Source organism: Amblyraja radiata, chromosome 19, assembly GCF_010909765.2.
Source record: "Amblyraja radiata isolate CabotCenter1 chromosome 19, sAmbRad1.1.pri, whole genome shotgun sequence".
NCBI classification, from domain to species: domain Eukaryota; kingdom Metazoa; phylum Chordata; class Chondrichthyes; order Rajiformes; family Rajidae; genus Amblyraja; species Amblyraja radiata.
The window spans coordinates 545,001-568,713 of record NC_045974.1 but is presented as its reverse complement, the minus strand read 5'-3'; the positions used below and the strand labels follow the sequence as shown (position 1 = coordinate 568,713).

Sequence of the window (23,713 nt, the reverse complement as noted above, 5' to 3'; positions counted from 1 at the left end):
GAGCAGGTTATTAAAACCAGTAGCTTGGAACTGGCCTGCAGTCATATGCATGTCCAGGAAGTAGCTCAAAAAATAGACATGGGAAATGAAAATCCCGATAATCTTAATTAGTACAGTCGAGAATACCTGCACAAAATGGTGAACAATAAGCAGCATAAACTCTGCCGGACAATCTACAACCAATTTAAGATCCCGTGATACGGTGTGTTTGCAGGTTTTAAATCTACATGAAGGACAAGTTCCAAGCCTAGGCACCAAGACAGGGTCTGGGCATGGAACAGAAAGTGGTTCGATGGTAAAAGTGGTGCATTGGTCGGGTGGGCACTTACCCAGACGTGCTACATATTGGAGCACACTTCTGAAGATGGCTTGTGAAACTAAGCCAATGCAATCACATTTTCAAAATGGAATACAATGCAGATCCACTAACTACACGTGAAAAATAATGAATGTTTAACTTAAGATATCAGCTACACCCTACAACAGACTCATATTATTCAAATGCTACTCCATGGCACAAATTGATAATTTAATTAGAAACCATTGAACTGCTCTGAAGGGCAGTAATCTACTGATTTGTAGATGAGGTGTTAGAAGGAGCGTCATGTTACCCTTCCCACAGTATCCCACGGCGTTTAAATAATTGGAGGAAGCAGTGCCAATATTGATTCATTACTCGGTGTGACTTTCCATGTCCATGTCCAACTTGGCTGCACCTTTCCGTCTGTTCAGAAGCTGGCTGCAATTTCTTATCAATAATGTACAGATATGTTGGAGACTTGTCAGAGCCATACAAGTGGTTCTGCTTTTCAGCAATGAAGACTTGCAGAGCAGCAGGTACAGGAAAGAGCACATTTGAAACACGGCAGCAAATAAGTGCAGGGAAAGTGCATCTGTATTGGATAAAAGGCAAATTAATTTTTTTAAATGTTACAATTTGGGTGATCTAAGTAGGAAATAAAATGTCATTTTGTTTTAAAATGTGATCCTAGAATCAGAAGGAGCAAGTAGGCGCGGCTAGCAATAGTCTTGAAATACATTAGTGGTTTGATTCCGTTCAGCAGCTTGGTTGGTTTATTCACAGGGCAGTCAGGAATCAGCCATGATTCTGGGGACACTGGAATCACACGCAGGCAGGTCTGTGGCCAAAATGAAAGATTCCCTTTTTCTTTACAGAAAAGGGATATTATCAAACCTTTGGATCTTTGCAGTCCAAGTAGTTCAGAGTCACAATGATGAGGACTGATACTAAAACAGGGCTGGCAACGGTACCTGGATTGTAGTGACTTGCAGCACAAGATGTGTTCGGATAGAAGGCAAATTAGAAAGCAGAGGACATGCACATGGATGGCCCAGTGCATAAGGTATCCTGATCTACAGCAGAGTGTGTTTTCATTTGAAATGTTTCTGAAGTCCATTTTCCAAGCCAGTGTGAAGACTGATTGAAGATAGACACAAAATGCTGGAGTAACTCAGCGGGACAGGCAGCATCCCTGGAGTAACTCACCGGGACAGGCAGCATCTCTGGAGTAACTCAGCGGGGCAGGCAGCATCTCTGGAGAGAAGGAATGGGTGATGTTTGGGGCCCAGACCCTTTCTTCTGAAGAAGGGTCTCGACCCGAAACATCACCCATTCCTTTCTCCAGATATGCTGCCTGTCCCACTGAGTTACTCCAGCAGTTTGTGTCTATCTTTGGTTTAACTCAGCATCTGCAGTCCCTTCCTACATATGAAGACTGATTGAGTTCCCAATCAGAAGCTCTGTGATGAGTAATGAGAATAGCTGTGTGAGGTGACTGCAAGACTAACAATATTGGCTGCTGTTAACATCACAGATAATGGATGGGCTGTCCAGGAATCACCAATGGCACTGATGATGGAGGTTTACATCCAAGCAGTGACACACAAGCCAATGTTGTATTCACATAGCATTCACTAATTATGTCTTCAGCAGGGGTCAGTTGGAAAGCAGTGAGCAACAGATTTGTCACTGATTCAGGAGTATTCAAATGCAGTTGTGTTAAATGTAGAGACTTCCAAAAATGATTGACTCAGTGTAAACCTGGAGCTAATTACTCTGCAGTATTGGATGAGGTTTCTAATTGTCCCTGCATACAACACAGATATGTACAGTTATAGCAGCATAAGACAGCAGGTGATTTATAATTCAAGAAACTCAATAAAAACACAACTATTTATAGAGATGTTTGTCTCTGATGATCACTGAGTCCCTGGTTAGGAAACACATTATGGCAATATATTATTATTTTTAACTAAAGGTTAGCCATGGAAAACAAAATAGCCATTATTCTGGTGCACATTTTGAACAAAATGTGTTGCTGTGGTCCACTATCTCCTTGTTATATTATAGTAATAGGACTGCTATCATATATGTTTTTGAAACACATTGTAAAAATCCTCTTCATAACTCCAACCTGTGCCTGCTATTTGATTACGTTCCCAAAACCACTAGACGTAAACCTCCTGTACCCCCACTCTATCCTAATTTAACATTATTTTAATATTAATTTCATTCAACAAATCTTTCAAGAAATATCACTTTTGGATATAAACATCCACTTCCCTTTTACACATGTCAAGATGCAGTAGTAAGTAGTGACTTCAGTGCCACTCTCAACCTCACATACAATTTGTGCTTTTCTAATGAATGTTTAAATTAGCCCTTTTGTCAATCAATTATTTGAAGTGTAATGTAATGTCATTCTTAAAACATCAAGAATTCCCATGAACAACAACAGTTTTAAACCCTGAAAAGAAATTCCAGGCATCCACTCCAGCAAAGCTTATTGGAACTTTTTTTCAAAGATAAAGTTCAATATATAGTTATAATCAAGTGAACGAGTGCTCTAATAAGTGTAGGGGTTGTAAAGTTTCTGGCACCAGAATAAGTAACCCCCTTGTCATGTCGCCAACAACCAGAGTCCAACTTCAAAGTATTCAGGCAGGCACCTGACCCACAGAAAACAAATCAAATGTGAGCAAGTAGCGTTTCAACATGGTTGGATCAGCTCTTGTCACAGAAGGCCAAAACCAACCAGAACTAACCTAATGTGTTAAGGGAAAAAGATAGGACTGTTAAACTTTTAACAAATCGCATGAACTGCTAAGTTTCACTTTGATGTCCAAGTCAGTATCGTTTCACATAATCCCAGGACACAAACTTGTTCTGTCGCCTAAAGAACTACTGCTCAACATACTTAACTCAAGCTAAACCCATTTTGTAACATTAAGTATTAAAAATGCAGACATAACTCTTACACCAATAGAACTGAACAATTTAGCATGATCTTAATATTTTAACGATTTTACTGTACGTGCAAATTAATCTAAACGATCACCTCAATCTGCCTTGTGATTAGGGCACAATATTTTACCCATTGCAAAAATATCACTGTTTATATCAAGATGTTTATGCTGGAAAGTCGAAGGTAGACGAATAGGCTGGAGAAACTCCGCGGGTGCAGCAGCATCTATGGAGCGAAGGAAATGGGCAACGTTTCGGGTCGAGACCCTTCTTCATACTGATGTCTGAAGAAGGGTCTCGACCCGAAACGTTGACTATTTGCTGCCTCACCCGCTGAGTTTCTCCAGCATTTTTGTCTATCTACTGTTTATATCAACATCTGATTAAGTGTGCAGAAAGGATTAGGACCATTAGGCAAGGTGAAAGGGAGTGAGGTGAGAGATGTCTCAGGTGAGAGCAGCTGGTGTAGACTTGTTTATGTGAGGAGTGTTTCTGCTGTAATATCTGCACAGATCTACACGAACGGTGTCGGGCAGAGCTGCAGAGCAAAGATGGATTTGCTTCGCTGTAGTTTGCCATCTAGGATATCATATTAAAACAAATTACAGGAAATCAACTGCAGGTCAAGCAAAAATCCACAGAGCAAAACAGAGTTAGCTTGATGGGCTTCAACGCTGAGAATTCCTAACACATTTTAAATTTCCATCTTCCAACACATTTTACTGTTGAATTTGGCACTGCTGAGTGAGATGTGTTGTTTGTGAGTTTAATGTTTTATTTATCAAAGTTCCCTTTAATGTAGCATGACTGTAAAGAAGTTAAATATCTTGGAGTTGATATTTGTCCTTAGGACCATGTGCCAAATGGAGGTTGGATTGTTTGGATGTGTGTTCCTTGAAGTTTAGAATAATAAGGGGTGACATTACTCAAACGAATGAGACGTCAAGGGAGGGTGGCAGGGTAGAGGTGGAGACACATCCACTGTTGGGAGAGTCATAGGCACAGGAAAATACGAGACTGATCATTTGAAATTGCAGTGGATGTTTGCTACTTCTCTCAGAGGGCATTGAATCTCTGGAGTTATCTGCTCCCCTAGGGGAGAGGAGAATAGATCATCAAATTTATTTCAGGAGGAGAGAGATGAATATTTGACAGACCAGGTTTCTGGAGGACTGGAGTGGATGAGGAGCAGCATGGAGCTGACCATACTGAATGTTTGTGTTCCCCCATCCAATCCAACCTCAGCACAAGCCCTCTCCTCCCTTTCTTCACCAACCCTACTGACCAAAGCCACAACATCTCATTTCATGCTCCATAACCCAAGGTGGAAACCTCACCTCTTCTCCCCTCACGAGCCACAAGAAGATTCCATTTATTATCCTGAACCCAATCCCCCTCTTGGGCAACACTTCATTGGAAATGAGCAATTGAAGGTCGTAACAGGAGCTTGCAACCATGTGGACACTCCTCAATTTCTAGGCAAAAGTTTAAAAATAAAGTGTGAGAGTGTGTGAGAGAGTCAGAGAACTCTTGGGTAGTAGAGAGAGTGAAACAGGGATAATAACAACTCATTTTTGAGAAAACCTATCATGGGAGTAGGTGTTTGTGTGGTGTGGGTGTGTAGGAGGTGCGTGTGCGTGTGTGCACGTATCTGTGGCGTGCGTGTGTGTGCGTGCGCGTTTGTGTGTATCTGTGGCATGCGTGTGCGTGTGTATGTGCACGTGTGTGTTTCTGTGACGTGCTTGTGTGTGCGCTCGTGTGTATCTGTGCCGTGCGTGTGCGTGTATATGTGCGCGTATGTGTTTCTGTGATGTGCGTGTGCGTGTGTGTGTATCTGTGGCGTGCATGTGTGTGTGTGTGTGTGTATGCGCGCGTGTGTATCTGTGGCGTGCGTGTATCTGTGGTGTGCGTGTGCGTGTGCACGTGTGTGTATCCGTGGCGTGCGTGGGTGTGTGTGTGTGTGCGTGTGCGTGTGCTCGTGTGTGTATCCGTGGCGTGCGTGGGTGTGTGTGTGTGTGTGCACGCGTGGTATCTGTGGCGTGTGTGTGTGTGTGTGTGTGTGTGTGTGTGTGCACGTGTATGTATCTGTGGCGTGGGTGTGTGTGTGTGTGTGTGTGCACGCGTGTGTATCTGTGGCGTGCGTGTGTGTGGTCCTATGAGTGCATTAACAGTAATTGAGGCATAGTTGCCTTTGCCTCAGTCATTCACCCAGACTAATGATTCTAGAATCCAAGGCATGCATCTTAATAGCAGTAACGTTGCTGTTCGCTGGTAACCTGCAAATTTACAATTTTCTCCACCCTGACCCTCTGTATAAAACCATTTAAATATATATTTACAGAATCTCGGTCACACAAGTGGTCTTTGATTGTTTGGCGTTAAGGTGCCCACCTGGATGCTTTTGGTCATGTTAACATTTAGAGTTGAACTGCTTACATACATTGCTCTGCAGAGACCACATATGACTCCTGTCAGCTGCTCTATAGTTGCGACACCTTGCGCGGTTGTGATCGGGGCCTGACCAGGATTTCCTCCATTCTGTTCTCTCCTTCCGAGCGATGTACTCGCAGAATGTGGGGCTTGGGGGGCAGAGCAGGGGGTTCTCCACTGGGTGGAACCGACAGGCTGTGAGGCAGAGGGGCTCGACGCCTGGACGTCCCGGTATGGTGTTGATCCGATAAGTTGTAGCGCGGTGGCATGCAAGCAAAGGTCCCGTTCTCCTTTTTAATTAATTCCTCCGAGCCAATTAAGGTGCAGGTGATGGTTCCATCGGTCAGGGTGGTCTCAGTCACACTTCCCCTGCCCAGTGAGGAGATGCCACTGCTGCTGCTTCCCGACAGCACGGGAGAGCTGTAAACCGGACCCAGCGACTGATACTCAGTGGGTGAAGGAGTCAATGAATGGACAGAACCCTGCAGGCCAAGAGGAGAACATACAAAGCCATCAGATGGATTTCATCAACACACACTGACAAAATAAACCAAGGCATCCCAGAAACATAATTACAATCCGTTCATCCGCAGATGTTAAAGGAAAAGTGTTAAAAATTGGGATGTCAGAATATTCAAAGGTGTTTACACATCTGATCATGTTGGTCAGTGTGGGCAAGTTGGGTTGAAGGGCCTGTTTCCACACCGTATAACTCTGTCACTCTCTCACTTTGTTGATACTGACACAAGGAACTGCAGATGTTGGTTTACAAAAAAAACCACAGAGTGCTGGAGTAACTCAGCAGGTCAGGCAGCATCTGTGGAGAACATGGATAGGTGACGTTTTGCGTCAAGTCTGAATAAGGGTCCTGACCCCAAATGTCACCTGTCCATTGTGATGCTTTGACCATTTTTTACCATTAATAATAATAATAATAATAATAAATTTTATTTATGGGCGCCTTTCAAGAGTCTCAAGGACACCTTACAAAAATTTAGCAGGTAGAGGAAAAACATGTAAGAGGAATGAAATAAATAGTAGAGACATGACTAGTACACAAAGTAAAGACAGAATTCAATACAAAACACAGTGTGAGGCAATTAATGCACAGATGAAAAGGGACGGGGACGTGGGGCTAAGGATAGGCAGAGGTGAAGAGATGGGTCTTGAGGCGGGACTGGAAGATGGTGAGGGAACGGAATTGCGGATCAGTTGGGGGAGGGAGTTCCAGAGCCTGGGAGCTGCCCTGGAGAAGGCTCTGTCCCCAAAACTGCGGAGTACCATTACACTGTGACATGCCACAATGCACAACTAATGCAGAATACAGATCCACAACTCAATAACTCACTTCTTATAAAATAACAAGCTTTTAATGAAATTGGAAGTGGTAAAAAACATGAAATTGAGTATTAGAGTAACTTTTAACATTCTTATTTTCATAATCAATTCCCAGTTTTTCAATTTCTTCCTTTTATTGACTCCAGAGCTTTAATGATCCTTTTATTAATAAAACAGGTATAGTTTTCACACCTTAATTTCGCTTTAATACCTCCAATACATTGTTGTATAGATCTCTGGCCAGACCCATCATAGCAGGTGATTGGATCAATCTATTGCATGGTAAACATACTCCTGGAAATAAATGACACTGATTCTTTGTCAGAATGTACATCTGACCATCCCTCACTAATTGCATTATCTGCAGAAAATTATTTAAATTAATTAATAAAAAATAGGAAGGCATTTATTTCTCCTTCTGGTGAATAACTCATGGTCTGTGAAAAGCACAACATTAAACTATTTGTTTCTCTTTTGAATTAGATAAGTTTCATTTGTAATCAACACCCATACCTTATGAGGAGATCTGGGAAGTGCTGGTGGCGTATCAAAGGCCTGTGGGGAGAAAGATCTGTACGTCTTTGCAGGTGAACCTGTAGCAAGCAGCAAATAAAGAGCATCATTTTACTGCTACTTCAATGCAGGAGAAATTATTCACCACAACATCATGGAATTAATATCATTCTCAATTCATTACAAATCTAGAGCAGTCAGCAAACATCAAATTGATTGATACTATCTACCTCATTGGAGACTGTCGGACTATCTTTAATTGAACTTTACTGGACTTTATCTTGCACTAAACATTATTCCCTTTATCATGTATCTGTACACTGTGGACAGCTTGATTGTAATCATGTATTGTCTTTCCACTGACTCGATAGCAAGCAGCAAAAATCTTTTCACTGTGCCTTGATACAGGTGACAATAAACTAAGTTCTAGGAATGCCTTTTTTTTTAAAGCCATTTTGCAAATGTACAAGATGTCTAAGTAGTGAAACAATTTTGCCTGGTCCAATCACGTTGATGCTTTGGTCAAGAAAGCAAACCAACGACTTGGCTTCCTCAGAAGTAATTATTCATGTCTTCCATCATGACAATATAGACAAGTTCTTCATTAGAACGGGTGTCAAGGGTTGTGGGAGAAGGCAGGAAAATGGGATTAGGTGGCATAGATCAGCCATGAATGAATGGCGGAGTACACTTGATGGGCCGAATGGCCTAATTCTACTCCGATAACTTGTGACCGACCAATTTCCACAGTGATCACAGAATGCATCCCATCTGATTACAGCTTGGTTTGGCAAGGACTCTGGAGATGGGGGGAGGGGAGGGGCGCAGGTTGGATTTGTGAGAGAGGAGAAGGATTGTAGAGCCCAATGTATGTACAGAGAGATAGTCATGCATAGAAAGGGATACAGAGTACTGACTCTAAATCTCATGTTTGGGTGAGAAAATACAAAGAAGAAATCAGAGATATCACAAACAATGGGTTAAACGTACAAAATATATTGTTCTTTGACAGTTTGACAGAGCAGACATTTGTTGTTAAAGATAGACACAAAGTGCTGGAGTAAGTCAGCGGGTCAGGCAGCATCTGTGGAGAACATGGATAGGTGACGTTTCACAGAGTGCTGGAGTAACTCAGCGGGTCAGGCAGCATCTGTGGAGAAAGGGGATGGGTGACGTTTTGGGTGGAGACCCTTCTTCAGATGTCAGGTGAAGGATCATGGCCAGGTGTGTTGGAATAATTGATCATCAATCTGCCCAGTGTACGGATGGGAATAATGATCGGCAATATCATGGAAATGGAATGAGATGATCTTGAGGAGTAGGACATGAGGTTCATCAGCATGGTGGCCATAAAGTGAGAAAATATTTTATACAAATTAATTATCTAAATTAAGTTTATCTGATACTTTCAAGGGACAAATAGATGTTATTAATGTATGGGCGAGAATGACATCCCACCACCCTACACACCATACATTCCCCACCACCCTACACACCATACATTCCCCACCACCCCCCCACACACCATACATTCCCCACCACCCCCCCACACACCATACATTCCCCACCACCCCCCCACACAACATACATTCCCCACCACCACCCTACATTCCCCACCCCCCCACACACCATACATTCCCCCCCCCACCCCCCCCCACCCCACACATTCCCGACCACCACCCTACACACCACACATTCCCCACCACCACCCCACACACCATACATTCCCCCCCCCACCCCACACATTCCCCACCACCACCCTACACATCACACATTCCCCACCACCACCCCACACAACAGAACAGCCCCACACCACCCCCAAAAACAGACAGGCCACACCCACTACACACCAGACAGCATAATACCCCCCACACACAGACTAGGGCCCCACACCCCCAACCACACCAGCAGGCCCCAACCCCCCCCACTACCACCAGACAGGCCCCACACCCCCCCACACACCGACAGGCCCCACACCCCCACACACACAGACAGGCCCCACAACCACCCCACACCACAAGACAGCCACACCCAACCCAGCACATCGACAGGCACACCACCACACGACATCCAACAGACATTCCCCACCACCCCCCCCCCACACCATACTTCCCCCACCACCACCCTACACACCATACATTCCCCACCCCCCCCCCACACACCATACATTCCCCCACCACCCTACACACCATACATTCCCCATCCCCCCACACACCATACATTCCCCACCCCCCCACACACCATACATTCCCCACCACCCCCCCACACACCATACATTCCCCACCACCCCCCCACACACCATACATTCCCCCACCACCCTACACACCATACATTCCCCACCCACCACACCATACATTCCCCCAAATCATTGCATGAACTGCTTGAAACCATGGCCAAGTAATCCAATGCCATTCATAATTTCATGTTAAGGGAAATTGCTTTTCAAAAGCTCAAGGAGCAGAATGAGGCCATTCGGCCCATCAAGCCTACTCCACTATTCACTCATGGCTGATTTATCTCTCCCTCTCTACCGCATTCTCCTGCCTTCGCCCCATGACAGCCTTTGATCACTCAATGAAGAACAATCATGATGTGAGTTTTGTCAGTAATCTTGCCAGAAAATGAATGGTTTGTGGTTCTATGCAAATACCTGTGGTTTTCTGGAATGGAAGGTTGTGTTGTTTACCTGTGTGTGATGGCCGGGGTGGGACAGGTGGAGACACTAATCTTGCATTGTCCGGGACACAGGTGCGACCTTCCTTACCACTGTCCAGGCTCCAACTACTTGGAGTTGGGTTCATCACTATGAAAGAATATGTGCTTTATTTAGTGTGCTGTAAGGTGGTGCTCATTCAATATTTAATTATTACACAGTTATGCCATTTGTTTCAGTGGATGATTCAGTGGAAGAAATCAGGTCGGGGGGAGTTCCCCCCACCACAGGTACCATGTGACCCCGTGCTACCTGCTCCATGATGGGATAGTCTGCGACTAAACCGTCTCCCATACATGGTTTTCCAGGTGAGGAGGGGGCTGTGGACCCCCAGCAGGACCAAAAACAAGAGCTGTCAAAGGGTGGATGAGCTTGTAGCGAGCCAACGGCCATCCACACTTCAGTAGAAGTTGCGATCACTGTCGTACACGGCATTGTAAGGCACCGTGCCCATTGATGGTTTCAATGATGATAATGATGATGATGATTGTGGTCCTCACTGAACTATGTTGGTTCTTTGCTCCAATATCTGGAATTGGGAGTTTTCATCTTTATGTTCCACTTTCTATGGGAGTAAGCCTGAGTGTCTGGGATTTACACCAGTTCCACATCATTCAGTTAATTATTTCCTTGAGTGCATCGTCCACCCTTGTCCATCCACAGGTCCAGGTCCCAACTCCAGTCATTCCTCCTCAACTCCTCGCACTTTAGCATCCATTTTTTCACTATATAATTTTTGCTCTTTCTTTAATTATTTTTTCCCAGTTTGGAGTGTTATTGTGAGTTCTAGGTTGCAGGCAGCATGCAAATCACTGTTGCAAATCAGCAAGTATTTTAATATAGTCCGTCCTTGTTGTAAATTGACTCGTATTGTATTCGCAAAATATCCGTACAGTAACAAGCTGTAGAAGGCGTTTTGATAACATGGCCCTGAAACTCTGAGGATCAGGGAATACTTAAGGTAGAAGTGGGGTTTGTAGTCAGGAAACTGAAGAACAGTCTTGTTCCCTCTCCATTGAACTCAACGTGATCTGATGTAGCAGCAATTTCCAGCTGCATCTATTTGGTCTCCAAATTTGAGCAAGGACATTCTTGCTATTCAGGTTCACCAGGTTAATTCCCGGGATGGCTGGACTGTCATATGTTGAAAGAATGGATCGGCTGGGCTTGTATACACTGGAATTTAGAAGGATGAGAGGATATCTTATTGAAACATATAAAATTATTAAGGGATTGGACTTGCTAGAGGCAGGAAACGTTCCCGATGTTGGGGGAGTCCAGAACCAGGGGCCATAGTTTAAGAATAAGGGGTAGGCCATTTAGAACGGAGATGAGGAAAAACTTTTTCAGCCAGAGAGTTGTGAATCTGTGATATTCTATCAGAAGTCAGTGGAGGCAGATTCTCTGGATGCTTTCAAGGGAGAGTTAGATAGAGCTCTTAAAGATAGTGGAGTCAAGGGATATGGGGAGGAACGGGGTACTGATTGTGAATGATCAGCCATGATCACAATAAATGGCAGTGCTGGCTCGAAGGGCCGAATGGCCTCCTGCTGCACGTATTGTCTATTATAATTGTTAACAGCGGCGTGGAGTGGAAACCTTGGAATAATGTAAGATACAGGCACAAAATGAATATTGGCTCTTTCTCCCTTTCAATATCTGTACCTGTTCTCCCCCCACCACCTCCCCCATCCTCTGCCATTGACAGTCCTTCCTTCCTTCCTCTGGCTTCACAATTCTCATCCTTTTATCTTTCATTTCTGGCCTTATCCACCCATTTGTCAAAATCACCCCCCCCCCTCACCTGTATCCACCCTCCCTCATCTGTATCCGCCCCTCCTCACCTGTATCCACCCTCCCTCATCTATATCCACCCTCCCTCACCTGTATCCACCCTCCCTCACCTGTATCCACCCTCCCTCATCTATATCCACCCCCCCTCACCTGTATCCACCCATCTCTTGCTTTGTCCCACCCCCACCTCTCTTCCAGCTTTCTCTCCCCCCCCCCACTACAATCAGTATGAAGAAAGGTCCCGACCCAAAATGTCACCTATCCATGTTCATCAGAGATGCTGCCACTGAGTTACTCCAGCACTTTGTGTCTTTGTAGATGAGCATTTGCGGTTCCTTGTGTCCACATTGGATATTTCTAGATGAGTTGATTTCAGTTGTCGTAGACTCTAACTTTGATCTTTGAAATACAACCGTGGTCAATTCTGACTAATCTTAGTGAGATATTGCAGAAAGCAACAGTGTACATGAGACCCACCTTTGTCAGGTGCAGATAATTTGGGATCGCTTCGAGGCATGCAGGAGTCACCAATTTGCTGGGTTAGTGTCTGCTGAGAAACAAGATTTTATTGTAAATAAAGAGAGAACAAAAGTGTATAACATCATTAATCTACAAACTAGAGCTGTAATATTAAAAAATCATTTAGAATTTTTCCACAACCATAATATGAGGTCATTCTAGAAGTGTCTAGAAGCTTTGGTTATCAAGGTTTCTTATGCAGAATATTACATCTAGCACATAGTAAGTTTTTTAAATTTAAAAATAACTTGGAAAATGCTTTTCTGTATTTTACACGTACAACATTTAGAGGACTGTTGTCACGGCAATTGCTGCATCTTTCAGCGGTGTCACCGGTGTGCAGTCAATTACACAAAATCAGCATTACAATCTTACATGCAAGTTAATTGACTTGCCCAGTTTTACAATAATTAGCCTCTGTATTTTAGTTTGGGCAATCAATAATGAGACTTGGGTTTCTTTCTGCACTGATACTGATAATGCAACACTACAGACCACTTGCCCCGACTGTAGAGTTGTTGTTGCATTGTCCCACTTCATCTTTACAGTGTCTAGCATCATTGATGTTTTGTGCTGCTGTATCTGTGATGGTGCCACAAGCAAGATTCTCATTGTACCTGCTCCTCACCGCACCTGTGCCAAGTACAATCAACTGACTTGACTTGCATGTGGAGGTGAGTTCAAGTTTGGAATCTTTAGAGTTAAGGGGAGCGAAGAGTTGGGCTGGGTCAGGGAACAGCTGGAGTGACTGAGGGAAATGATTTCCATACGTCCATAAAGCATGGATCTTATAGAAACATATACAATTCTTAAGGGATTGGACATTCTAGATGCAGGAAAAATGTTCCCCATGTTGGAGGAGTCCAGGACCAAGGAGGTCATAGTTTAAGAATAAGAGGGAAGCCATTTAGAACTGATTTAATTTCACCCAGAGAGTTGTGAATCTGTGGAATTCTCTGCCACAGAAGGCAGTGGAGCCAATTCACTGGATGTTTACAAGAGAGTTAGATTTAGCTCTTGGGACTAACAGAATCAAGGGATATGGAGAGAAGGCAGGAACGGGTTACTGATTTTGGATGATCAGCCATGATTATATTGAATGGAGGTGCTGGCTCAAAGGGCCAAATGACCTACTCCTGCACCTGTTGTCTATGTTTGGAGATGGAGGCTGATTGCAGCAAGATCATTGTACAGAATGACATTGAGTCAGTGAAATTAGTGTTTTTGCAGAGACTGACACAGTTAGATGAAGCGTGGAGACTGGGTGGGAGCAATAATGGGAGCGTATAGCACAGAACACAAGGTGCTAGTGTGGGTCAGGCAGCATCTCTGGGGGACCATCCATGTCACGCCCAGTTACTCCAGCATTTTATAGTTTTTGCTCAAGATTCCAGCATCTGTAGTTCCTTGTGTCTTCAGATAGATATATACTTCCTGCTATAGAAACCAGGAACTGCAGATGCTGGTTAATACACAAAAAGGACACAAAGTGCTGGAGTAACTCAGTGGGTCAGGCAGCATCTGTGGAGAACATGGATAGGTGACGTTTCAGGTTGGGACCCTTTCTCAATTTGGTTTGAATTAGACTCAAAAACAACATTTATTTACCATTGTTACAAGCCTGGCTTAAGCATTTCATTCTGGGTGTAATTGAACCACTTGATCTTGAAGGCTTCACTCATCCATGTTTTTTAGTTTAAATGTAAATGGGAATACTCAATGGGCATTGGTGTTAGTTTATACTGTCACCTGTACAGAGATGGTGTGAGGACCTGTATTAGCAAGTCTGCATGTTAGTAATCGTACTGTTACAGAGTGTTGACACTCACCTGTCCTCATACCTGCTTACCTGTATTGGCTCCATGGATATTGGATAAATGGTACTGCATGGCCGATCTCTGGGAGAGAGGCAGGTGTTCTCTCTTGAATGCTTGTGCTTATCAGAGAGCAGTGGGGAGCCTAAGACACACAGCAAACAAGCACATTCTTTTAAACCACTTGAATACCATCAAAGTTTTGCACATTTTATATATTTTATTAAGGCAGTTGGGCTTCCACACTGAGTGGTGACTGTGACTACAAACCCACCTCTGGCACTGGATGGAGCAGAGCTTGTCACGTTGGGCGAGGCTGAATGTGTGGAACTTAAACTCGAGGTAGAAGGACTTGCCTGAAACAGACACAGCGCATTTATTGTTAAAGGCAGGATTTTGCTTAAAAGGTTCATGACCACAGTTTGTAATCGTCACAGATCCAAGATTAAAAAAGCCTACAAAGTATATTCAATACATTTATTATTATAGACAGGATGTTACTTCAAAGAGGTAATGCCCAGAATTTGATTCAGTCACGGACCCAAGATTAAATAATGGTTACACTAGTGTTGATCTCCCACGATCGCCCTGGGGGTGGGGGGTGGGGGATGGGGGGGGGGGGGGGGGGGGTGGGGAGGGGGACACACCAAGAGCAGAGAGGGACGACCTGACTCTAATGAGGAAATCTGTAACTTTATCATCACCAGAAACATGGGAGAGTCTAGGACTAGAGGTCACAGCCTCAGAATTAAAGGACATTCGTTTGGGAAGGAGATGAGGAGGAATTTCTTTAGTCAGAAGGTGGTGAATCTGTGGAATTCTTTGCTACAGAAGGCTGTGGAGTAAATGGATATATTTAAGGCAGAGATAGACAGATTATAGATGAGTGCGGGTGTCAGAGGTTATGGGGAGAAGGCAGGAGAATGGGGTTAGCAGGGAGAGATAGATCAGCCATGAATGAATGGCGGAGGAAACATGATGGGCTGAATTGTCTAATTCTGATCCTATCATATGAACGTGAACAGATTAACTGCTAATAAATAATGCTACCATTCCTGCAGTTTCTTGACCTCAACACAGACCAATCTCAATAAATAAACAAATTGTTGACAAAAATCGTCCAGAATTTTAAAATATTTTTTTTCAACAGATGATATAGATAAGAAAATGATTAGAGATCTATGGGCTAAATTGCAGACAAATGGGATGAGCCCAATATGCCCACATGGTTGGCAAGGACAAGTGGGCTGAAGGGCCTGTTACCGTGCAGTATAGCTCAACAACTAAAGATAAAAGCCAGTTTTAAAATTATACAAACGCTATTTTTAATTTGTTAATAACATAAAAACCATTGTGATCAGCTGGTAGAGCAACACATTTAGAAACAGTTCAAATGAAATCAAAGGGTGCCAGAGCTTACAGATCTTACAAAGGTTATAATAATACAGGATATAGGAGTGTGTGGAGCATGAGGCTTTGCCTACAGCTCAACAATACAAACTTTACTCAAGTGATACTAAACTGGTGACAGGATTCAAAAACACACCATTAATTACTTAAAGAACAAAGAACACTTGGAGACAAAAATGTGAAAACAGGTTGAATCCAAATTCCCTGCGATGAAGGGATAGCGTGTTATAAATAGCGTCACACTGCTACTATTCCTGGGGAAAGATACCCAAGCAGAGAGGCAGTCATTAAAAATAGACAAGGTGTTTACTATTTAAAGGAAGAAATGTCTAAAAGGAGTGTTTTTTATTTAAATATTCTTCCAATACCAAAGCATTGGACACAACAAGTCGGCAATCTGAACAGCGAGACGGTTGTAATTCAGAGTGGAGGAGACTATGGGGTGATGTCCTGAGGCCTAACCAACCTCTGACTGTTGGGTTGCTGGAATGGAAGAACACTGCAGGGAACAGAGTCAGACGGTCATAGTAGAGTGAGGTTTCCATGGCACCAGGACCACAGCTGTGACCAATGGCGTTCAAATTATCATTGAAAGATACAGCATGGAAACAGGCCCTTCGGCCCACTGAGTCCATGCCAACTATCGATCAGGATCACAACCCGAAACGTCACCCATTCCTTCCCTCCAGAGATGCTGCTTGTCCCACTGAGTTACTCCAGCATCTTGTATCTACCTTACCCGTTCACACGAGTTCTATGTTATCCCACTTTTATTACACACCAAGGACAACACAGCGGGTCAATTAACCTACAACCCCGCACATCTTTGGGATGTGGGAGGAAATCGGAGCACCAAAGAAAACCCACGCGATCACAAGGAGAACGTGCAAACTCCACACAGACAGCACCCAAGGTCAGAATGGAACCCGGGTCTGTGTCACTGAGAGTCAGCAACTCTACCCGTTGAAGCACTGTGCCGCCATGAATGATCATTGTCCACCCTGCTCATCAACAGCACAGTCTTGGATGTTTACCGGCCTCCAGAAACATCCGACCTGCACAACAAGCCCACAGTATCTACATTAATGAAGAGATGTACAATAATATAGTTATGGCGACTCTCACTTGTACAAGGCACGCTATACCTGCATATTAAAGACTTCATCTGAGCTTTCAGACTGGCCGGTGATGTTACTGACTTCAGCTGATGCTTGCGATGATAAGGATGAGGAGGAGTATCTGTTGAACGCTGGATAACTCAACGGGCTGCAATAAAGGGCAGAGCACATCCCAACATCAGCAACGAGTTACTCCCACAACCGGATTCACACACTCAGCTTTTCACTGAACCTCGGTACACGTAACAATAAAATAAACTGATTGTTGCAGTGATCATTGTTATGCTCGCAAAACTCAGCCATTTTACCATTTCTTGTTTGGTTTGACGGCACAATACGAGTCTAGTGAGCACATTCACTTATGTCTGGAAGAAGGATCTCAACAGGAAACATCAGGCAGTCTGAAGGTGGGTCTCAACCCAAAACGTCACCTATCCATGTTCTCCACAGATGCTGCCTGACCCGCTGAGTTACTCCAGCATTCTGTGAAACGTCACCTATCCATGTTCTCCACAGATGCTGCCTGACCTGGAGTTTAGAAGGATGAGAGGGAATCTTATTGAAACATATAAGATTATTAAGGGTTTGGACACACTAGAGGCAGGAAACATGTTGTCGATGTTGGGGGAGTCCAGAACCAGGGGCCACAGTTTAAGAATAAGGGGTAAGCCATTTAGAACGGAGACGAGGAAACACTTTTTCTCACAGAGAGTTGTGAGTCTGTGGAATTCTCTGTCTCAGAGGGCAGTGAAGGCCGGTTCTCTGGATACTTTCAAGAGAGAGCTAGATAGGGTTACGGAGTCAGGGGATATGGGGAGAAGGCAGGAACGGGTACTGATTGGGGATGATCAGCTATGATCACATTGAATGGCGGTGCTGGCTCGAAGGGCCGAATGGCCTACTCCTGCACCTATTGTCTATTGGCCTGCTGAGTTACTCCAACATGGACACCACATCAACTGACTCGGTGCTAAGCCAAATGTTTGCAGGATTGTTGTTGTCATATTAGTAATATACTGGATATTAGTTTACTAAATAATAAAGTTGATAGAAATCACCACCATGCCGCCCACATCTTCTCAGCTGTGAGATCTATTACTGTCACGTGTAACGAGATTCAGTGAAAACCTTTGTTCTGCACGCTGTCCAATCAGATAAAATGACACATAAATACAATCGTCAAACTCCAGTACAATAGGTAGAGCAAAGGGGAAGGTACAGAATGTAGAATATAGTTCTCAGCATTGTAGCGTCAGTTCCAGACAAAGTCCGTGCATTGTTCATCCTAAACAATGTGTTCTCCAATATACATAAACAAATGAAATAGGTTAAAAAGATAAAGAACTATAGCGTTAATAACAGAACATTAGAAACTGTTACTTTATAATCAGGAGGGCTAATTACCCCAAAATTACAGGTGCTGCTCTTCCAGTTGCCTGCTCGCTTATGTAAATAGGACATGTACAGGACATTATATTCCTAGTTTCTGCACTGTGAATAAATATGAGAAGCTGTCGGCTGGAGCGAGCATCCACCGCCTGTGGAGGGCACGTACCTGCGTCTGTTGACAATTCTGGCTCCGTCTGGGCTAACGGCACCCAGGGTTGGGTTACGACAGGTGCGTGGGCTGCCGTTAGTCAGGTGGATGGGACTCACTCTGGAGTAGGTTGGGAAGTCCTGCAATGGTAGAGCTCCATCAACAACATGGAAAATAGGTGCCGGAGTATTACAATCATCTTGACCGCTTTTGTTTAGTTTTAGTTTAGAGATACAGCGCAGAAACAGGCCCTTCAGCCCACCGTGTCCGCACCGACCAGCGATCCCCGCACATTAACACTATCCTACACACACGAGAGACAATTTACATTTATACCAATCCAATTAGCGGACAAACCTGCACGTCTAGAGTGTGGGAGGAAACCGGAGCACCCAGAGAAAACCCACACGGTCACGGGGAGAACGTACAAACTCCAAACAGACAGCACCCGTAGTCAAGATGGAATCCGGGTCTCTGATGCTGCAAGGCAGCAACTCTACCAATGCACCACCGTGCCATGTTCCTTGGTCTATACATTTCACTCAGGAGCTACAGATCTCAGCGTCCATCTTATAAAGCTCCTTCACAATGTGATGCATTTGAATTTCTTCACTTCGTCTAGTAAACAATGAATGTAAACCAAATCTTCTTCATAGGACAAGTTCTACTAATTTCTCCTCTTACACGTAGTAATAATTCTCATGAATCATTATGTAGAAACAAAGAACTACAGATGCTGGTGTATGCACAACAGGTCAGGCAGAAGGGGCTTGATCCAAAACGTCACATATCCATGTTCTCCACAGATGCTGCCTGACCCGCTGAGTTACTCCAGCACTCTGTGAAACGTCACCTATCCATGTTCTCCACAGATGCTGCCTGACCCGCCGAGTTACTCCAGCACTCTGTGAAACGTCACCTATCCATGTTCTCAGAGTTGACTTGGATAAGCTTTTCCCACTGAGAGTAGGGAAGATTCAAACAAGGGGACATGACGAGAATTAAGGGACAGAAGTTTAGGGGTAACATGAGGGGGAACTTCTTTACTCAGAGAGTGGTGGCTGTGTGGAATGAGCTTCCAGTGAAGGTGGTGGAGGCAAGTTCGTTTTTATCATTTAAAAATAAATTGGATAGTTATATGGACGGGAAAGGAATGGAGGGTTATGGTCTGAGCGCAGGTAGATGGGACTAGGGGAGAATACGTGTTCGGCACGGACTAGAAGGGTCGAGATGGCCTGTTTCCGTGCTGTAATTGTTATATGGTTATATGGTTATGGTTCTCCACAGATGCTGCCTGACCCGCTGAGTTACTCCAGCACTCTGTGAAACGTCACCTATCCATGTTCTCCACAGATGCTGCCTGACCCGCTGAGTTACTCCAGCACTCTGTGAAACGTCACCTATCCATGTTCTCCACAGATGCTGCCTGACCCGCTGAGTTACTCCAGCACTCTGTGAAACGTCACCTATTCATGTTCTCCACAGATGCTGCCTGACCCGCTGAGTTACTCCAGCACTCTGTGTCTTATCATTAGTCATTCGGGCAAATATATTCCCAGGTTAAATGACCGGAATTATACTCGATGCTCCAGGTGTGGACTCACCAAACCCCTGGATGATGAAATGGCACCAAGATTACTCTCTCTTACACCCCAACTCCATTGTGAGCATGCCTTTTACTTTTCTCCTAACTTGTGTCCAATATGTTAACATTAATAATGGACAAAGTCTCTGCCTGCCTGAGTTACTCCACCACTTTGTATCTTTTCTTTTAATAAACCAGCATCTGCAGTTCCAGGTGTCTACCTGTTAACATTAATATTTATGCACAAGCACTGAATCACCTTGAATATTAAATCTGCTCAGTTATTACCATTTAAAATATTCTGCTGTTCTGCTTTTTGTTCCAGATTGGCAATGTCCACAGGATCCTTGCATTGTTACCTCTCTAACATACTTTAGTGCCAGCAAACCTGATTAAACACGACATCAGTCCTCACTGAAATGACATTTGGACTAAAGATTGGCACATCAACATGAAAGATAACACATTTACATGGTGCATTCGTGATATCAGGTCTTCAGAGTCCTCTTTCCAACGTCCAAAACATGAAAACCTACAGCCATACGAGTCATTATCTACTGTGGCTGCCTGTCAATTATTAGACCAGCACTTGCTGGGAATGTTTCTGCTGGCAATGGAGAGAGAGTGGCATCTTCTGCCAACCAAACATCTCCCTCTCCCAGCAGATCACACCACGACAGTTAGCAACCTGAATTCAGAATCTGCAGACAGACACAAAATGCTGGAGTAACTCAGCTGGTCACAGTCACCACAGCCCAGACTCAGCCCACGGTCAGAGATCTCCAGAGATGCTGCATGTCCCGCTGAGTTACTCCCGCATTTTGTGTCTATATTTGGTATAAACCAGCATCTGCAGTTCCTTCCTACACAGTGTGTAACTGTGAGATCTACAGCTGCCACTAGATGGCAGGAGCAACACAGGGCTGAAGAGAACATGTTGGTCGCGTCTATGTTGTGTTGATCACTCAGCTCCCTCTAACACCTCACCACAACAGACGCACGCACGGAGCTCTCACACAACAACTGCCTGCTTCAAGGACGTTATATCATAGAGTGATACAGTGTGGAAACAGGCCCTTCAGCCCAACTTACCCACTCCAGCCAACATGTCCCATCTACACTAGTCACACCTGCCTGTGTTTGGTCCATATCCCTCCAAACCTGTCCTATCCATGTACCTGTCTAACTGTTTCTTAAACGTTGGAATAGTCCCTGCCTCAACTACCTCCTCTGGCAGCTTGTTCCATACACCCACCACCCTTTGTGTCGAAAAGTCACCCCTCAGATTCCTGTTAAATCTTTTCCCCTTCACCTTAAACCCATGTCCTCTGGTCCTCGATTCCTCTACTCTGGGCAAGAGACTCTGTGCATCTACCCGATCTATTCCTCTCATGATTTTGTACACCCCTATAAGATAACCCCTCATCCTCCAAGGAATAGAGTCCCAGCATGCACCAACCGATGCTCAGATATCGGCCTCCTTGGCTCCAGATCAGAAGTCTGTGGGATCCAAAGCTGTTGCAAAGACCACAGCACAGAGGTCTCTCAGTGACACTGTTGTGCAGTACATGAGGGGTGCTGTATTGTCACAAGTGCCATCTTCCCAGTGAAACCGTCTTTCTCTCTCCCTGTCCCTCTCCCTTTCCCTCCCTCTCAATCACTCACCCCTCCCTCTCTCTCCCTCTCACCCCCCTCTACCTCCCTCTCTCTCTCTCTTTCTCTCCCCCTTCTCTCTCTCCCTCTCCCCCCTCTCTCTCCCTCTCCCTCCCTCCCCCTCCCCCTCTCTGGTGAACGTAAGGAATCCAGTAGCAGAACACTACAAAAAAGCAAGACATTTCCAGCATGTAAAGAACCAATCTTTCTTTATTCCCCAGAGATCTGAGAAACACAGCTGTTTGTGGAGGTTTGCTGAGTTTAAATTGGCTGCCAGATTTCCTGCATCACATTAAGGACTAGAAGGACTATAGGGCCTCATATCTGAGTTCATCACGTTCCAACTCCACGTTGCTTTGCGAGGGCGTAGAGTGAATCTGGGCTCAGTGACAGATGGATGGCAACAGACACTTTCTCTTTCCCACACTGCTCAGGGCCAGTGTCGCCCGGGGCAACAGAACCAAAACGCTAAAAAATATCATCATTTCATTCAAAGGTTATATTTCAGACAAATTCATTCTCTGGAGTCATCCATTTCCTCATTTGATAATTTATTTAATAAAGTTTTAATTTTACGGTTTAGTTTAGAGATACAGCGCGGAAACAGGCCCTTTGGCCCACTGAGTCCACGCCGACCAGCGATCACCCCGCACACTAACACTATCCTACACACACTGCAGACAATGTTTTACAATGATACCAAACTAATTAACCTACAAACGTGTGTGTGTGTGTGTGTGTGTGTTTGTGTGTGTGTGTGTGTGTGTGTGTGTGTGTGTGTGTGTGTGTGTGTGTGTGTTTCGGTGTGTGTCGGGGCATGGGTGGGGGCGTGTGTATAGCCATGTGTGTATCTGTGTTTCTGTGTGTGTGTGCGCGTGCGTATGTGTGTGCGTGTGCGTGTGTGTGTGTGCGCGTGTGTGTGTGGCCGTGTGTGGGCGTGTGTGTGCGCGTTTGTGGCCATGTGTATGCGTGTGTGTGGCCGTGTGTATGCGTGTGTGTGGCCATGTGTATGCGTGTGTGTGCGTGTGGCCATGTGTGTGCGTGTGTGTGGCTATGTGTGTGTGTGCATGTGTGGCCATGTGTATGCGTGTGTGTGCGTGTGTGTGGCCATGTGTGTGCGTGTGTGTGTGCGTGTGTGCGCGTGTGTGGGCGTGTGTGTGGCTATGTGTGTGTGTGCGGTGTGTGTGTGCGCGTGTGTGGCCATGTGTGTGCATGTGTGTGGCCATGTGTGTGCGTGGCCATGTGTGTGCGTGTGTGTGTGCGTGTGTGGGCGTGTGTGTGGCCGTGTGTGGGCGTGTGTGTGCGTGTGTGTGCGTGTGTGGCCATGTGTGTGCGTGTGTGTGGGCGTGTGTGTGGCCGTGTGTGGGCGTGTGTGTGCGTGTGTGTGGCCGTGTGTGGGCGTGTGTGTGGCCGTGTGTCCACATGGGATCCCAGCTGAGATGGTAAAGGAAGGTGGACTGGAGCTCCTGTACCACATCCACCACCTACTCCTCAAGGTCTGGGGTAAAAGAAGAACTTCCCTCAGGGATGTTCTAATAGTGACAATTTTAAGAAGGGGGACAAGGCTGAATGTGGAAACTACAGGGGCATCTCGCTCCTGTCAACAACAGGCAAAGTCCTTGCTCATGTCCTCGCAAACCGGCTTCTACCACTGTCTGCGGAGGTACTCCCAGAATCACAGTGTGGCTTCCACCCATCTAGAGGTACAGCAGGCATGATATTCACAGCACGCCAACTCCAGGAAACATGCCGTGAACAAAGGCAGCGTTTGTACATGGGCTTCATAGACCTGACAAAGGCTTTTGACTCTGTAGACCGCCAGGCTCTTTGGAGCTTACTATCAAGGTACGGTTGTCACGACAAGTACATCAGAATATTGAGGCTTCTACATGATGCATGTCGGTCACAGTGCTCAGCAACTGCGGCTCTGAGTCCGTGCCCTTCACTGGGGAAACGGGGGTCAAACAGGGATGCATCATCGCACCCACCCTGTTTGTCGTCTTCATTGCTGCCATACTTCACCT

At 45.0% G+C, this 23,713-nt stretch overlaps 1 protein-coding gene across 3 annotated transcripts in view; it reads right to left on the bottom strand.

The window, feature by feature from the left end:
* Positions 1-5,281: 5,281 nt before the first annotated feature.
* dock4 (dedicator of cytokinesis 4) overlaps positions 5,282-23,713 on the bottom strand; it is a 259,437-nt gene continuing 241,005 nt past the window's right edge. Inside the window, exons 46-53 of one of the 3 annotated variants that reach the window (XM_033037391.1) lie at positions 18,470-18,591; positions 16,942-17,062; positions 14,661-14,742; positions 14,422-14,531; positions 12,531-12,603; positions 10,233-10,349; positions 7,547-7,626; positions 5,282-6,177 (exon numbers count right to left, since the gene is read on the bottom strand). In XM_033037391.1, the coding sequence (XP_032893282.1) occupies positions 5,746-6,177; positions 7,547-7,626; positions 10,233-10,349; positions 12,531-12,603; positions 14,422-14,531; positions 14,661-14,742; positions 16,942-17,062; positions 18,470-18,591 (1,137 nt within the window). In that variant the 3' untranslated portion in view covers positions 5,282-5,745. The remainder of the gene's footprint in view (positions 6,178-7,546; positions 7,627-10,232; positions 10,350-12,530; positions 12,604-14,421; positions 14,532-14,660; positions 14,743-16,941; positions 17,063-18,469; positions 18,592-23,713) is intronic. The other 2 variants (XM_033037392.1, XM_033037393.1) reach the window with 2 other exon arrangements.